At 39.1% G+C, this 18026-nt stretch overlaps 1 protein-coding gene across 1 annotated transcript in view; it reads left to right on the top strand.

The window, feature by feature from the left end:
• Positions 1-18026, top strand: part of DST (dystonin) — a 314972-nt gene that overhangs the window by 137177 nt on the left and 159769 nt on the right. Inside the window, exon 10 of the mRNA XM_067294163.1 lies at positions 6912-7078. Coding sequence (XP_067150264.1) covers positions 6912-7078 — 167 coding nt within the window. The remainder of the gene's footprint in view (positions 1-6911; positions 7079-18026) is intronic.

Consider the following 18026-nt stretch of genomic DNA (forward strand, 5'->3'; position numbering starts at 1 on the left):
TCAGTACAACTGAAATCTTTAAGCGTGGGTCAAATGCCAGTACCAGGATTTCGTCCAAAACTAATTCTTCTTGCTGAGCAGGGACATCTGAGATTTGAGTTGAGTGAGCAGAGAAAACGGGCATATGCCAAAGATACTCTTTCCAGCAAAGAACTAAATACAATTCTGTTTATATAATTTACTTTTGTAACATGAATCAAATTATACTTTTTCAAGCTTAGTTTTCAAATACACCTAACACATCCAGCTACAATGCACAATATATCCTAGTACAAATAGCTCCTAATCCACACAGAGATCTTTGCCCTCTTAATCTGAACTGGAATTTGGGAGCAGTTTAGGGATGTTCTTTGAACAAAGCATCATTGCTGAGTAGAGGAGCATGAGGCTTTGTCTGTACAGCCAAGCACGGCCGCTTTTTCCAGCCTAACCCAAGTGTTGCAACTTCTAAATGTTGCTACAGTTATTACTCTAACAAGGCATATACTAATACCCCTTGTTACCACAGGGGAAAGGGAATAAATGAGGTTTCTGCTGAGCACCTACATCAACACTAAGGCTTGTGTTGGTGATATCAGTAAAACACTGCGTAATTATATCAATATGAAAACTACTGATAGATCAGGCTAAACACCTGAGTTGCTGAAATGTCTGCTTTTCAGTATAGTTCCCTTTCTCCACCCAAAATCCTGAGTACAAAAAATTTTAAGAGCACCTAGCTTTGACCTGAAAACAAATCCAGAAAGAAACCTAGATTCTAAACTATAGCTTATTTTACAAAGTCATGACCATTTTTCTTCTGATTACTTTTGAGAACTAAACAAGCATTTGATTGTCTTGTATTTCAGTATAAAACACTATAGCTGTTATGTATACAAATCCACAAAGTTCCTGATCACCAGCCCAAACGCATTTTACATTCACAAGGTTTACAGTTACCAATCTCACTATTTTTTACCATTTTCACTGCCATGATTACAGAGATCAATAGCATCCACTCACCTTGTCAGCTTATCTGTGCTGTTACTCGGCTTTCATAGTGCCTCAGACGTGGCTGATATTTCAGAGTGGTTTGGCTTTTCAAACTGAAAACATACCTGAGGAAACTGTTTGGTACAGCTAATTTGCACTGTAACTGAAATATGACATTTTACCCCTTTTACAGCATAGTACCCTCTACTGGATAGATCCTTCAAGTCTTTTTCTGTGCTACATTAATATGCCTTTCCTTCTTATGCACATGAAACAATTATGATTTTGTTTTCAAATATGTATTTTCACATTACCTCTGTTTTCCTATATGCAAAGCTCACCTAAGTGGGATGTTCTGAAATCTCATTCCTGACTATTCATTGCAAAGTTTGAGATAGAAAACAGTCCTTGTTCCAGAATACAGGAAGATTACTTGCATGAGCAGGATATCCTGTGATCTTGCTCTGACTTTGGGCTGTCCTAGAGCAGGTGGCAGCTTGCAATAAGATCCAGAAGCCGTGAAGCAAAGCTGAAGCTGGATTTCTGCAGCAGCCCCCTCCTCAGTCACAGGTTAGCACAGTGAGGGTAGAGTAGAAGATGAAGGCTGTAGTTTGGGCTTCTCTTTAGGGGCTGCCACCACTGTGATATTTGATGTCTGCTGTGTTGAAACAAGCCATGGTTTTTGTTCAGTATCAGCAAAAGATTGCTATCAGCTGGTGTTAGCATCAGGTTTTGGTCATCGTCAACTAGTGTACAAATCAATGATTTCTCTGTATCATATTATTAACCATAACCATTATTAGTCCAGTCTAATTTGTGGTAGTTTCAGTGACAGTTTATGGATGTGAATGCTTACCTCACAAAATATAAACATTTAAACTAATATATAAACAGAATCACTCATCTACTTCCAGTGCTCATCTCTTGCCTTGGCTGTAAGTTCCTCAGCTGTCTTTTTGCCATGCACCTACATGGTGAGATGAGAAATTCACTGCATCAGACATCTATAGTGTTACTAATAATCTGCAAGAAAAGACACGTATTCGAATCAGGTTAGAGGCAATATCCTTTGCTTTTAAATAAATAAATAAAGTATTTGTAACCAGTGTATCCAGCAGAATACTTCTGGGTATGTAGTCATCTGTTTATTATTTAAGTTATCATTGCACATAGTTGTTAGGTGATGAGACACCTTCCAGCTATGTCCACTATGGTATAATCTTGTGTTATCTGCTTATGTATTACAGTGAAGGGAGGGAAAAATGCCAGTTGTTCTTCCAGGATGTGATTTGCAGGGCAGGGTGCAAAAGTCAGGAGGTTAGCTTTACTGGCACGCTGTTGTCCATGTAACCCTCACAAGAAGCAGACACAGTGCTTCTTTGATGCTGGTGGATGAAGGAGGCTTATAATCACTGATGGAACCACAGAAAATAGGGCTGAAAGGGCTCTGAAGAGATCATCTAGGTCACCTCTGTACCTGAAGGCGAGATTAACTCTATGAAAACCATTCCTGATTGATACATTTAGCTTGTTCTTCCATGTCTCCAGCACTGGTGGTTTCACATCCTTCCTAAGTAATTAATTCTAGTGCTTATATTTTTTGTATTATGAACTGTTTTTAACCTAAAACACCTATGCTCATTTAAAACTCATTAGTTCTTTTCCTATTCCCAGAACACTTGATATATTACCTTTTTTACAGCTGCATTTTACATATCTGAAGACTATTGTCATGTCTCCCCTCAGTCTTCCCAACTTTAGACTAAATAAAACTAATTTTTTTCAGTCTTTCCTAACAGGTCATGGCTTTTTAGACCTTTGTTATTCTTGCTTTTCTCCTTGGATTTTCTCCAACTAATCCAATATTTTTTGAAGGGCGTTGCCCAAAGCTGGAAACAACTCAATATGAGGCCTTATGAAAGCTGAGTAGGAGCATTTGAATTTATGGCCAGATGGAAGCTCACAAGGTCCAACTGTAACATCAGGGGAGATGAGGCCATTCTTGTGATCACATGCAAGTTCAAATTCCATTCCTGTAACTCAACTTCCCTCAGCACAAATCATCATGCTGTCAGACAGTCCTTTTCAAACGTGACAGAACTGCTTGGTTCTGGATGGAAAATAGGGCAGAAACACTGCCTCCTTATGTTCAATATTTGGGAATGTTTTGGTTCAAATAAACATTTCCAAATCTTTTTTTAATTCTTATATTCCTTTTTTTCTTGTTTGCATTCTTCAGACTTCCTGTTTCAGGGTTAGCCTACAGCAGAACACATTTTTACTTCTCTCTGTACATTATAGCTATCCAGCCCATTATGTACTTTTGTATAGTAAGCACACTGTGTCAAGTTTAGACTTCCAAACATTTGGGATAGGAGGGACTCAGAGGAAAGACTTCTCTCTGTATATACCCGTTAGTCTATTGTGATATTCTGGCTCTTTCTCTGTTTACACTGAGGAAAAAAGGGGGGAGAAAAATGGGCAACAGACATCCAGCACCACTTCTTTGATCTCCTTTGGAAGATGTTCTCTGGGCTGCTCTTCTCTTTGGATTTGAAACCACATCCCTGAAATCAGTGCAACTTGGGAGCCTGAGGCCCTTTGGTGTGCAGATTTTGTGTACCCTGTGTTGCAGAGAGGACTTAGAGACAGGGCTAGAAACACTTGCAGTGGTAGGGGTGAGCTGATTTTCCTAATTAGAAGAAGAAATAGGGTATTCAGTGCCCACTAAGACTTTCATCCTGAGACACTAGGGCGATGCAGAGGAATTACCTCTGTCAGTTTTTCTTGCATAACTTGGAATTCACAAGCTATATGAGATACTTTGGAGAACTGGCTATCTAACAAAAAACTGCTTAAGTTCATGCAAATTCAATATTTGTCCCATGCTCATGGAACAGATGTCCTCTACTAATGGATTATAGTGGGTGAATGACGGATTTGTGGGATATACAAACAGAAGGTTCGCACAAGCTGTTTGCTTTCAAGAACAAAATTCAAACAGTAAAGAATCTGATTGCTCCGTTAACTATTTTCTGTTCAAATGTTCTTAATTTAGTACTCCTTCTCTTTCATTCCTATGGCAAAATGTAAGAAATATTGATGATAATGCATAGTTAATAGATAAATATCTGTACTTCTGTTATGGGTTTATCAAAGGAAAGCTATGCTCTCTCTCTGACACCTGAATTTGATGGGTGTGTGTGTGTGTGTGTGTAATATTTTACTTGTTAAGTAGTTACAAGTTAATAAGACATACAGCAAAGTAAAGCTCGTGTTTGTAAGCATAGTAAAACACAGCTCTTTAACAATTTCCATCTACTGTACTTTTACACTTTGTTTTTATGAATTCAGTGTTTATGAAGAAGTCTGAAATCTCAGTCTTAGCATGTGAAATACTTTACCTAGAGAACAGCACAGCTCTGACTGTTACAGTTCTTAGGCTAATACTAGAGTTCCTTAACCTTTACTGAAAAGGGCCACCACCAGGAGTAAAACAGAATTTAGCACATTGAAGCCGATCTAGTCTCTTCCTTTTTCTTCAGATAGCTGACTATGGTGCTGCCTGGTGCCCAGAGGATTTTTGATCAAAATCCAATTGGTATTAGGGTCATGAAATAAATTCATATTACAGCTCTCCAAAATTAGGACTGGAAACTTGCATATTGGTCAGTTAGAGAATATGAAGTGTTTTTCTCTTTGCGTTTGTGGCCATAGCTACAAATGTTTTTTGTATGTAACAACAGATGCCAATATGACTTTCAGAAATTGCCCTGATGCCTGAAATCACTTGTTGTCAGAGGAATCAAATGTGCACTCAAAAATGCTGTGTTTGCACTCGTTGCAGTTTATAATGTACATAGCTATCACAGTTCAGTTAACCATGAAGGAGGCTAAAGGGCTGAACTTAGCGGTAAGGAATGGCCACAAGCAAATTACATTGTTAGCTTGCTTATGTTAGAATATATTTTAAAATGTGATACGGATTGCACACAGAAGACTTGGTGAAAGCAACAGGAATAGAATGCAGTTTTGTTTTGGGTTTTTTTGCTAGACATCTGACACTTCCAGATGACATCATCCTGTTCAGAAACACTGTCCAGATAAGTGGTAAATGGTTGACTTCGTTTATATTGTGGTCTGGTTGGTCTGTCATGAATGGAAACTAAAGCTACTGGAAAAATACTTTGTTTGCTTTCTTGCTTTGAAGTGCTAAAGAGTAAAGGTAACCAAAAGAAAGGAAGCTGTACACTACAGATGAGTTTCATGTATTTTTACAAAAAAAATTTCACAGAGATGTTAAGTTGGTCTTTTGTTACTTTGGATTTCCTGTTGTCTTTGCATATAAGACTCCTACCTTTTGTATCTCCTGTAATTTCATGAAATAGATATTTCATGCAGGATTTTGACACGGAGACATTTATAAACAATCACAGCTGTATGTGTTTCTTGAGTGTTTTTAACAAAAAATTTTTTTTTCTCTCTGATTTGTCTTAAAAATATGCAGTATTGAAGCTGTAGATATTAGGATGCAAAAAATTGTCATGTATTTGGAGATTATTTCTGGGCTCATTCAACAGTTACTTTTTTGCTTTCTAGCACTGGTATCTGTATCTTTCCCTTACCTAGAGCAAAAGACTATGATGACCTGTGATAAACATCCAAAAAGCTGGTTTCACAACTTGTGATTTTGTGGACACTTGCATAGAAAATTAATTGAAGTTGTTCCCTGCATTAAATTTACTTGCAGTTTAATAGATATGTGTAAATGCTAATCTTCCCCTGAAAGTGAAGTGTGGTTAAGCAAAAATCACACATAGTGATGGTAGCTACACTGCACCGATATGTCCAAGGTTCCTGTCTTTGTCCCCTGGCTTCCTACTGCCTGTTGTTATGCATTAACATGGCATCAGCAGGAAAGCCACATCTCTTTGCTCCTACCATTGCATTTTCTGTGGCTCTAATGCGAGAAAGCAGCTCTGATTTCCAGCCTGGCCTCTCTGGATTCCCCTAGGAAGGTTGCTTGAATGATGGCAGCTCTAGAGTTGAGGCCCCTCTGCAGCTAGCTGCAGCACCTAACTTGCTCTCTGAGCTTCCAGGAGTGGGCTGTATTCCATATGCAAACTGGGGAAATGTGTCTCTCACATTTATGCACTAATAATTTTCTAAGCAAACTGACTGGAACTTCATTAGGGAATAAATTAATCTGATAGAAAACGGTATTTTTATGTAAAATTCCCAATATTTTCTTGCTTTTATGCTCTGTCTTACACCAAGCTAGTAATACTTTGATCATACAGAAGTGAACCTTCCATATCTGAGGCAAAATATTCAATTACGATCTTTCATTCATTCCTAAAATGCTTCTTGGAAAGTTTTATCCTAAAGCCATTATTGTCAGTTTTCACTGTAAATGACTGTGTTGTCACTGAGTTTCTGAACAGAGAATATTGTAAGTTAGCCTGTTTTATAAGAGGTGCATTGTAGCTTAATATAGTAGGTGTAATATAAATATAGGTTTAATATAGATGTGTGTATATATGACATATATTGTATTTTATATATAAATATATAACATTTATGTAAGTAGTTATATGAAATAGATTATTATTCATATTATCAGGATAAAATAGACATATTTAAGTACCTTTTATTATGTAACAATATTATATTATTCCCAGAATTTAAGAGGCTGAGAGTTTACTAACTGAAGAGAATTGTGACGCTAACAATTCTGTATTTCATATCGAAGACATTAAAATGCATAAGGGTATGATATGAAAGAATATTAATATAGTACATGCACAATCATTTATCATATTCATATATGTAGATATCAAAGAGAAAAATCTTCAATAATGAAGAGTGTTTTTCTGCAATATTTTAAACATTATAATATGTTAGATGTAATTGTAATATTTGTATTAACTGTGTTTTAGATATCTGATATCCATGTTACTGGAGAGTCAGAGGACATGTCTGCTAAAGAGAGACTGCTCCTATGGTCGCAGCAGACAACTGAGGGTTATGCTGGAATCCGTTGTGAAAATTTCACTACCTGCTGGCGTGATGGAAGATTATTTAATGCCATCATTCATAAATACAGGTAATTGCTCTGTTTATTTTCTTGAAAAATATTTATTTTGGCATTTTAATGTACGTAGAGAGGGCTTGTAATAGCACTGCAGCTGTGGAGAAGAAACTAGCTCTTTGTGGGCTCTGCTCCTTTGGGCAAGCCCCTGCTTCTTGCAGCCCAAGGGTCCCTCATTAGCTCTCGTGTGTCCCTCTTTCCTCAGAAGAGCGTCCGCAGGGATCCTGGGAGTCTGTCACAGGTCACCTCCAAGGTGCTAGGAAGAACGTCCCTGTGATTCTAATTCCCAGTCTTCTCTACAGGCCCTTGTGCAATACTGACATGCAAAGTATAGGCAGGGAAGAGGCAGAACTGATCACCAAAGTCCAAAATGTGTTCCTGATGAGATCCATCAACTACTGCATAATCTGAGAGATGCCTAAATTCCACATGTTCTTCCCTGTTTTACTTCACTATTTGCCTGGAGCCCAGGGCTTCTGAACTGTTTCTGCTTTGAGCCCAGATCTACTCTAAGATGTGTCTCCTGTAAAATGTCAGGGTATTCTATTGAAAAATGGGACTGGTTGGCTTAAACACTCTCAGTCTGAGAAGGGCATTGCACTTCTTTTTCCCCCTCTGTAAGCTTTTATGATCACACTTTTGTAAGGGAAGATGGGCACTGGTAGAACCACTACTGCCTGTGGCTAGAAATTAAAGGGTACATTATGCTAATTTGCTTAAAATACAGTTGAAGATACCTACTGACAAGAGAGGATTTCTAATTCTAGATTCTAAGTAAGAACAGGTGTCTCTTGACAAAACTGACTATGGTGTCAAAGCTCAGCAAAGGAACAAGATTTAAGATCGCTTGCTGTGCTCAGTGTTCCCTTTTGGTTGTGACTGGTGGCATCTCACTATGGTTGTACATTTTTTGGTTTGTAGCTTGAATAGGTGGGTTTTTATCTTTGAGAAGCACAGGGGGAGAGTGTCCTGGCCACTGGGCTGGTTAGTATGAACTGACTTGTCCCTCATTGCTCGAGGCTTGAAACCCCTGGAACAGACCAAACTATTAAGCGTAACATTTGGCCCACATAGCCATGCAGCCATATGCATCCTGTAGCCATAAAACATAATTATAATTTTTCATGGATTTTCAATTAAATGTGCCCCCAGAGTCCACCAGACTTGTGTTGTGTGATCTGGGACATATCATAAGCAAGCTTGAGAGGGTGCATGACTTTCTTGGAATAATACTGGAGGAGTGTCCCAAGTAGAGAGAGTCAAATCTGATGTGTTTTAATGCAGTTCCAGGGAACAGACCCTAGAGCAAATTATTCTGTGCTTGGATTTCCTCTTGTAGGGACCACTTGGCTCACTACAGAAGGAAGCCTAGGAGTGAGCCAATGTGCATGCAGTGTGGGGACTAGGACACTGGAGTAAAATGGGAGGCTAATGATGCAGATGCAGCCTTCTTGCCATGCACTGTATAGGGAGTTTGTAAGCCTAACATAGTGCGCTGGGTCCCAGAGAAATTAGCTGTGGCAGGCATAACTTTCTGGTAATTTGAAATTACATCTGAATCAGAGTTATTTTTGGACTAATGCTTCTGTTCTGGATAGTCAGCCATGGAGGTGGTGAATGCCAACAAGAAAGTCTTATTTTAGTAATATTGGCAAGACAAAGGGAAATAACTAGCAAAAGACTAGGCTGTTTTACGTCAGGACAGAGCAGCCAGAGGAGTGAACATAGCACAGGCAAGTATGTGAAAACATAAACAATTTCAAAGATGTAGACAGAGGAGAGAAATAAGAGGAAGGAGCTTAATGAGATCTAATAATGGAAAATGTTTCCCAGAACAACTTCAGAGACTCATACCAGGACTCTGCACAGAGCAGTGTAGCCTTCACAGCTTGGTAACTAGTAGTTGTAGTACAGATCAATTAATAAATAATTAAAAACCTGAATCCTGCCATCTGGCTGTACAAATTTTAATGCCTTGGGGTATTACTGACTACCTGTGCTTGCTTTGGTGGAGCACTGTTTTTGGCAGTGCTGTGTGAATTTTGCTCAGAACGTTTTAGCTGGAAAGAGCAGGACACAAGTGCATTTCATAAGGCAGATGATTTAGTGGCTGAGGTTCAGACGCTCTTGAGTAAGTACACAGTCCCCATTTTGTGTGTGTCTCTGCTAGTTTCCATTTAGCTTTCCTCTTCTGTAAACATATCTTCTGTACCTAAGGATACTGTGTCCTTTCCAGGAATGTTTATAGTCTTTATGCAAAGTCTCTTTGCTGTGAGAGTCCTCTTGCTGATGAAGTCAATGGGATTCTTCCACTGATTTCAATGAGCTTCCGTGTTTCTTTCCTTTCCAGTTCTGTATCATCAAAATAGACATAATAATGTCCAGTTATTGCTCACAGGATAGGAATGGTCTCCCCAAACAGTCATTGGATGTTTTTAACTACAGCCGTTTATTCCAGAGATCTCTTTTAAAACTTAGCTTGTGTTTGTATCACTAAGTAGGTTAAGTGCTGATAAAGCACACACGTTTCCAGCAGTGGTTCTGCCTGCGCTCTGTGCGTTTTAGTAGCTTCCAGGCGCTGGCGTGCAGATCCCTGGGGGTCTCGGGAGCTACGCGGGGAGCGCGGGTGCCGTGTGCGTGCCGTTGTTAACGGTATCTGGAATTCCAGGTGCATGGTACCGTCTCTTTTCGGCTGTAGGATGAATAGAGAGCACATATTTACCCCGTGTCGGGGCTCAGTACAGGCCGGGGGCCGCCGGCGGGGCTGGGGCGCTCTGGAGAGCAGGGACCGGAGCAGTGGGGTGCTCTCCCCACAGCGGGTCCTTCGCGAGGCCGGGAAGTGTCCCTGCACCCTCCTAGGTGAAAGGGGATCGGAGCGGCAGGCTGTAATTATTTCCTTTCCAAACACAAGTGATTTTTTTTTTTAATCGCAGGCACGCTCCAGCTTTAATGCCTCAAGGGTTTCCAGGGGTGCCGCGGGCTGGGCGGGAGGAGAGCTGTGGCTCGCCGGGGCGGGCAGGCGCCTCCCTCCGCAGCCCTGCAGCCGCTCTGCTGCCCTGAAACACGGCTGATGTGAAAAAGATGCCCCTTTTGCAAAAGATTCCCATAGCCTGTGTTTTTAGGTTAAGCTTAATGTTTGCTCGCCTTGACCTGCTGAACAGTGTGTAAAGCTTCCATTTCAAAACATCCTTTAGGCGATTAAATCCCTGAGAAAGTCACAGGGCTCCATGCGGCAAGCTGGCTCCTCAAGCAAGGGCTCCTCAGCAAGGACTTCCTGGGGGAGCTCCGCTGCAGGCCTTGGGCTTGGCTTTTCGTGTTATCATTCTGTGTTAACATTTGTTTCTAAATAGGACTAAATAAAATTATCAAATTAAAACCAGCTGATTTTTTTCAATACTGACCATTGGCATGTTTGTTAATTGTAAAATTTTATTTAAATATATTGGCTTTTTTTTGAATGCATGATGAGGTACGTTAGTAAAAGTTGCATTATAGGCCCAGGAGATTCCAGAATATTCTATGCATCTCATCTATTACATAATTGACCTTTTTAAGCTAAATTTTTCATTGAAGACGTGTGTTATTTGCTTCAGTGTACTGTGTTGGGAGAAGTTCAGGCAGTTCTAAAAAGTACACGGTGTTTCTTTCATACCATCGTATCGTATGTAAAAACCTGTAGGCCAGACTTCAAAGTTGGAGACTGACTTTAATGAGCACGTAATGCCCAGATTTTCCAGAGATACTGCCTTGGGCACGCTTGGTTCTTCACCTTGCAGTTTTATCACCTCATGTATTTTCCGTCCTTAGACTGTGTTGTAGGTAACTGCGCTTGATTTGTGTTTTCATTTTCATATGTGCCTGCCTTTCTCCCGGGAAGAAGTACTCACTTGATACAACTGTATCCCCTCGTTAAAGTATATTGAAACGGTTGGTGCTTACGGAGAATGAAAGCTACTTTTCTTTCATTAGGAAGTTGTATGGCAGATTGGAGCTAATAATCTCAATTATGGATCTGCATTACACTTTGCAGATACGTTTATTACAAAGCAAAGGTAACAGTAATGAAAAGTCATCAGTAGTGATACCAAATAATAAGCTGCTTTTTTTGACCTTGGACTGTTCTGAACCTTTAATGCACAAGGAGTAGAGGAAATGTCAGTCAAAAAAGTGTCTGAGAATGGAAGAATTTAAGAAATAGCAAAAATAATGTCTGAATTATATAGGATTTACACTTTAATAGCACCTATAGGCACTTTTTTAAGGACACTGGCTGCTTGTACTCAAAAACCACAAGCTTGCTTACAGACCAGATCATCTTGCAGTTTAAGAAAAAATATGTATGGAGGATAGGAAAAGATTGCTGCCATACATGCACAGTATTTGTAAATATGTGTGCACTGCTTTCTGTATATTATTTTTGGTGTTCTTATAAATTTTATAATAAAGAAGTACATTTTGTTTTTAACAGTTACAAAAGAAGTTCCGGAAAGAATAATATCTTCTTGGGTAATTAGATAATAACATTTAGTAAGTAGCCCCAGCAGTACCTGTACAGTGAAAAGTAGTGTATGGTCAGGAAGCACCATGAAGTCTGTTGCCTGATAGAGCCGTTTTTTCTAAGTTAGTTCTAAGCTTGGTTGTTAGGTCTATTCTAGTAAATAAAATGGGTCCAGCCCCTGTTCCCTGGCCCTGTGGGTAAGTGGCACAGCGTGGCTTGTGTCGGTATGGCTAAACTCTCCGCAGCATCTCCCAGACAGGGGCAGCCTTCTGAGAGCTTGTCCCTTGAGCTGGGCCCAAGTAGAGTCGGGGAGGACAGGAGTTGTCACAGGCCCCAGTTGTGGTAAGGAAAAGACTAGCAGTTAAAGAGTATGAACAGGGATGGGCTGTTGATCTGGTCTTCTTCACCTTGCTGGTTTAGACATATCCAGTTATGCCTGGAGTTTTGCTCTTAGGTGAATTTCAGCAGTCATATGAAAGGGAAAGACACTGATTGGAGGGGGGGAAGAAACCCTGGATCAGTTGAATTCTTAAAACTCAGCATTTGGATCAGGCAGCCCTTTGACAAGCAGACAGGACTGTAGTGTATACACAAAGGCTTTGAGACCCATAAAGCAAGCGAGATTATATAATGTAATGCTATACAAAGGCTTGCTGAGACCACATGCAGACAGTTGCATGCAATTTTGGCACTGCCTAACAGGAATGATAAGTATTAGAAATATTGCAGAGAGGGAAAGTGGTAATAAAGGATTCAAAGGGATGCATTTTGATCACAAATTAGAAAAAAAGAAGTCTTTACTATATTGTTGAAGAAATGTGAGGATCTGATCTAAAAGGCCCTTTGGCACTGCTGAACTTTGTGCAAGTCTTTAGCAATGCCCGTACTTTATGTGGTACATAGTTTAGAGAGAGTGAGGGAAAATTATTATTATCCCAGGATGAAAACGGAGCAGAAGTTAACAGTGAAGGTTGCACAGAAAGAGTATATAACGAGTACTTCATGTGGAAGAAAGAGGAACAGAAACTGCACTAAAGAATGCGTCCCAAAAAGAAACAGCAGTGTGACAGCTCAATAAATTCTAGATAAAGTGAGAGAGATTAATTTGGCAGGGTCACACTGCTTTTCTTTTGAAATATTGCTATAGTAACTCTCCAAATAACTCTCAAAATTACTAAGCGGATGTTTTTAGGAGTGTGGTGTAGCACTGAACAAGCTAGATTGCTGTGTCCAAAATAACTGTTCTGGTTTCTAACAAGCTGTTTCAACCTTGCACATATATGTTTGCCATATGTGTATAGTTGTACACTAAGCTCCTGGGCAGCAGTGCATGTGTCATCCCTCTGATGTTAAAACTTGTTGCAGCTGATCAGGTACTGACATGAATACATTCCTTAAGAGGAGGGTTAGTGATACCACAGTTTGCAGCAACGTTTTACACCCTTAGGGAACGAATGGGAAAGAAACTAAGTATTACACAGTGTCAAGCCTTAAAATGCTAGGGGATATGTTTTAAAGAAAGAGATCATTTGCATCTGCTAGTTTTGGCTTGCCATTTTGTAGCTTGTAATTTATTGTTACCCAACTTTAACAAAAAGAAAATGTCAGTTTGCTTGTTTCTTTCCCCCCTTCATTGTTCAGGAGAAACGTGTTTATTTTTGTTTTCAAGGGCTTTTTTGTTAAGTAGAAGAAACTAGCTTGGCATTAAGACTTGGCAATTTGGGAAAAGATAAACAGCATTAAGAATGATTAAAGATGCTAATGTTATTTGCCTGAGTATCCATACAGTTAATGTGTTTAGCAATAGCAAGTTACTTCAGCTTCAATTTAATTGAGTGAATTCAAAAAAATTCTGTGATGGCTATTGGTAAAGACTATATTAAAATAGTGTTGGAAGCTGGCCTGCAATTTTAACATTTTGTGTTGTGGTGGTGGTTAGCCGTAGCAGGTATTAGATGGAAGACTTCCAGGTAGTTGAGTTGATTAATTTCAGACCTGGACTTAGAATGATCCCTCTGAATGTTGGGCTGGGTCGTACTGCGAAGCAGGAGCTGAAAGAAGGATAACAGTTTTCTTTTCGCAGTAACTGAGATGGGAAAAAATAAATATATTGGGATGACATCAAAACCTTTTTCTTGTTTTGGCAAAATGGGAGTAAAATGAAAAATAAAGCTTTGGATTGAAAGGCTGGATTTTCATTCAGGTTTCATGTGCCTCTCACTCTTTGATCGGTAAAGACCAGAACACCTTAGGGTGCCAGAAGCCTTTGTGTAAAAGGGTTGCTGTCTGAGCAGTGGTGGTATATGTGTTTGCGATCAAAACAGAAAGTCTTTGGGCGATGCCTTTGACAAGTTTGTGACACATGGAGAAGCAGTTGCCTCCCAGGCAGGATGGCCCAAAGAGCCTTTGGGAAATCTTGGTTTTGAACTCACTGTGGTACCTCACCCTTCCTTCCTTTTGATAACTGTATAAAGCCCACTGGAATGCTAGTGCGTCAGCCCGTCAATGCTGGGGTCTGGAAGGAGTTTTCTTGCAGAGCAGAACAGAAAAATCATTTGTTTGGGATTCTTCATTTTCTTTTTGGTATTCAAACACTCCAAGTAGAGATATATGATTTACAGCTATTTTTGCAGATCGCACAGTGTGGATTTAGGTTAACGGTTATAAGCCTTTTCCTTTGAAAATATTTATGATAGACAAAAGTTGGCAAAGTTACTGTACTGTTTCTTTTCTGTAGCGATGTTTGTCTCATATTACAAAGAGGATTGTAAAATCTGTTTTTGAAGCTGGTGAAAGAAGGGAATGAGATCTTCCTTCTCTCTAGTTTCATTCATGTCTATAGTGAGCCTGAAATCTACATTGGAAACCTACTGCCAAGTTCAAAGTAGGGTTTGTTAGGCTGTGTTAGAGGCGAACCAGTGGGTCTTTGATGTGACAATGCCATAGTTGTGTCTTTATCGAAGTCAATCAACAGGGCAAGTTACTGCTAAAGTGCAACTGTGCTAACAGAGGTGGGGCATGAAGCTTCAAACTAGTTTATTAAACTCAAGGCTTGTGTGTTCAAGAAAATGCACAACAGAAGGAATAATCTGAATTACTCATATATATTGTTGAGGGCTAAATTAATAAGTCAGGAAAAAAAAAGCCCTCAGGTGCTCTTATATTTAATGCAGTTAAAACATCGGTTCATTTTCCACTGGAAGTCTTGACAGAGAGTGTTAGGATGTCTGAAGAATAGGACAGGAAATGTATCTGTAAATAGTGTGCCCTTGTTACACTATTTGCGGCGCACTATTACTTGCAATACTTTTTTCATAATTATTCATCCTATCTGAAAATGTATAAAAAAATAAGAAAAAAGATGCACAAAAGAAGGCTGAAGAGTCCAGACCACATGAGAATTTTCCAAGAGGAGAAAATGAAAAGACATGATTGTTTATCTTTAAAGAGGCGATGAATGAAATATATAGAGGCATATTAAATAATGAATAGTACAGGCATTCCTGTCATTCCAACACCAGAGAAGACAAAAGGAAAAAAAATGTTCAAGACATAACGATCATGTGAAATATGTTAACACAAAGTATCATTGAGACAGGGGACCTGTTGAGCTTGAGAAAATAATTTGCCGTGTACTTGAACAAACTGAATATGCAGACAGAGCTCTGTTCAACAGCATTTTTTGGTACATCACAGTTGTTAGGATAAAACTTTTCTATAACGGCAGGTTATTTTACAGTTGTCAGCTAGGAGATTGTTTATGTGTTCCCTAAATTCTCAAGTGTTGCCTCACTTCAGTAATGACACTACTCAGCCTGACCCAGTGGTCTGATGAGTTGGAGTAATTTTTGTGTCACCATGTCCTGCGTTAGTTAAAGATGTTATTGTAATGACTAAGGCTGAATAGTCGTACGTTAGTCTCACATTTGAGTTCAGATGTAATATTTTCCAAATTTCCCTCAAAATATATTCTATTTTCTATATTCTATGAAAAAAGTAGAATATTTTGTAAATTACTTCAAATAAACTGTTAATTGGCCAATATAGGAGGATTTTGTAAAGTACTTTTCACCTGCTTTCTAGTTTTAAACTTCCAGTTGAGTGCTAAGTGATGAGCTGCCAGATATGACACATCTGTTCAATTTTGGTGGTAATATTTTGAAAGCCTTTTTGAAATTATTTTATATTAATTGAATAAGAAAGCCTTCAACAAGTCCTAAGCAAATCTTCAGTGATCATTGTTATCAAGTCTCTGAGAGCCAGTTAAGCAATTCTGCATTTAAAACACACAACAGTGCTTTATTTCCTATGTTTCTGAGGTGTCTCAGTCTCAAAACGTGCATATTCAGTGAGACAGAACTTTTCATGCAGCTTTTCAGGTATGTAAACTTATACTCAGTACAGTCAGTGGAGTCTACACGGGGATTTGGCACACTCTGAAGTAAATAATTATAATTCTGGATAGCTTACCAGGTAGGTTTCACTGGATGTGTTGACCAGATTTCAAGACAGATAGATACTTGCATGTAGACACCTAAATGTAAATGTCTGGTTCGGAGCTGAATCTCACCCATTGTCATCTTCCTCAGACAATCAGTATTAATACTCTTTCATATATGCAGGTAATGGAGACCTTGAGGTCTTTTAGGGAAGTATAAAAGCTGGATGCTCTCAGAACTTTCTCTGTCCTTTCTTGTCACATCTGGGTGAATCTGCTAAGCTTTAAAAGAACCAAAATCAGCCTCTGTAAAAGTTATCATTTACAGTGTATGTGTCCGGTAAATGTTTAAGGTTGACTACTGATGATCAGACCCGCCCGTATATTATTCTGCACAAACCTCCTTTTCTGAGCTACTCATAAAATCCGTATATTTTGGCCAATTAACAGAGATTATTTGAAGTAATTTACATAAATATTCTACTATTTTTCATAAATAGAATATATTTTGAGGGAAATATGGAAAATATTACATCTAACCTCAAACGTGAGACTAACATATGACTGTTCAACCTTTGACATTACAATACCATCTTCAACTAACGCAGGACATGGTGACACAAAATTTACTTCTGTGATGTATCTTTCATGTTCTATTTTCTAGCTTTTTTTTTTCCTTTTTTTCTAGCCCAAACACCAGTGCCAAGAAGCTGCAGGCAAGAAAAGTTGCCTGTTTTGGGCACCTGAGGTTCAGAACTGACTTTTGCGAGAGTCACAGATGTTGGTGTGGAAATTGGTGTTCACAGTTATGTACTGATGTCTGAGATTGAGGAGTTTGCTCCAAACACAGTGAGAAATGCTCAGTGAAGCTAGAACAAGTCCTTGAGCAAGATTGTTGTGTGTAGATCAAACCCACAAATTTTGTAAGGAATCAAAAGTTTCTGATGGTGGAAAGTCTGTGGTATTTTGGAAGACCAATTCTCTTCCTCAGCACCTCTTTTCCTCTGCACGGGGTTTTGACATCAAGGCACCTGCTACAGAACCTGGTGCTGTGAGTCTGTGTTGTGTTCCTTGATACTGATGATAGAGAAGGGTTGTTCCTCCTTAATGCCACAAAGACATACCTGCTTGCCATTTTTGACCAGAAAACCTCCTCCTACGTAAGTGATCAGACTGTGTGGGAGAAAACCTAGATTATTCTCTTCCCTGAAACTTGGGTTTCCAAGTTCCCTGAAACTGGTTTCCTGAACCCAACTAGTCTTATGTGGCTTTTTTTAAAAAAGAACAAAAAACAACAACATGACATCCTTTGTATTGAAGCCTCTATATGGTGATGGAAAGGAGGTCAGGAAAATAATTGTGGCAGGCCTATGCATTAGTAAAGGGTATCTCCAACACCTTGATTAGATCTAATGGTCGTGACAATGACAATGTACAGAGCACTGCTGTATCATTAGGAAAGTATAGGCAACTAGGACAACAGGGATTATTTGAAGGCCAGGAATTGTTCCCATAGCGTTTGTGTCTCAGTCTTTCTGCAGGCTCTTTGGAAAGCTGTGAACAAGACTTAGGTTTGTATCTGACATGGAGACAAATTCTTTAATAAATTTCCAAGCACTGGCTCTGTGCATAAGCTGCTGTAAATACTTTTTAGCATTTTTGAAACTCTGTTAAAGAATGGGATAAGTGGTATATGCAGAATAAAGAAAGAGTTACTATATGGACTAAGCAGTGAATAGATTTTGCTTCATCATCTGGTCTGCAGAGTTCCTGGGAAAATAACTGGAGATGTGTGTTAAAAAAGGTGGAGCTAAAATTGCATAGCTGTTTTACGTGGATGTTTCCTATCTTCTGAATTCCTTCCTTAGCAATCTTTCTACTATTAACCAAAATCTTTAAGATAGATGATATGTTGTTCCCTTCTGAAATATGTGGTGAATCCTGTTTGATTGAGAAGTCCTCCTGTTCTTTAGTCATTTTATTTTTTATGATCACATGTCCTGGCATGGTCTTTAACTCGCTTCAAT

This window comes from Apteryx mantelli, chromosome 3 (genome assembly GCF_036417845.1).
Source record: "Apteryx mantelli isolate bAptMan1 chromosome 3, bAptMan1.hap1, whole genome shotgun sequence".
Lineage (NCBI taxonomy): Eukaryota > Metazoa > Chordata > Aves > Apterygiformes > Apterygidae > Apteryx > Apteryx mantelli.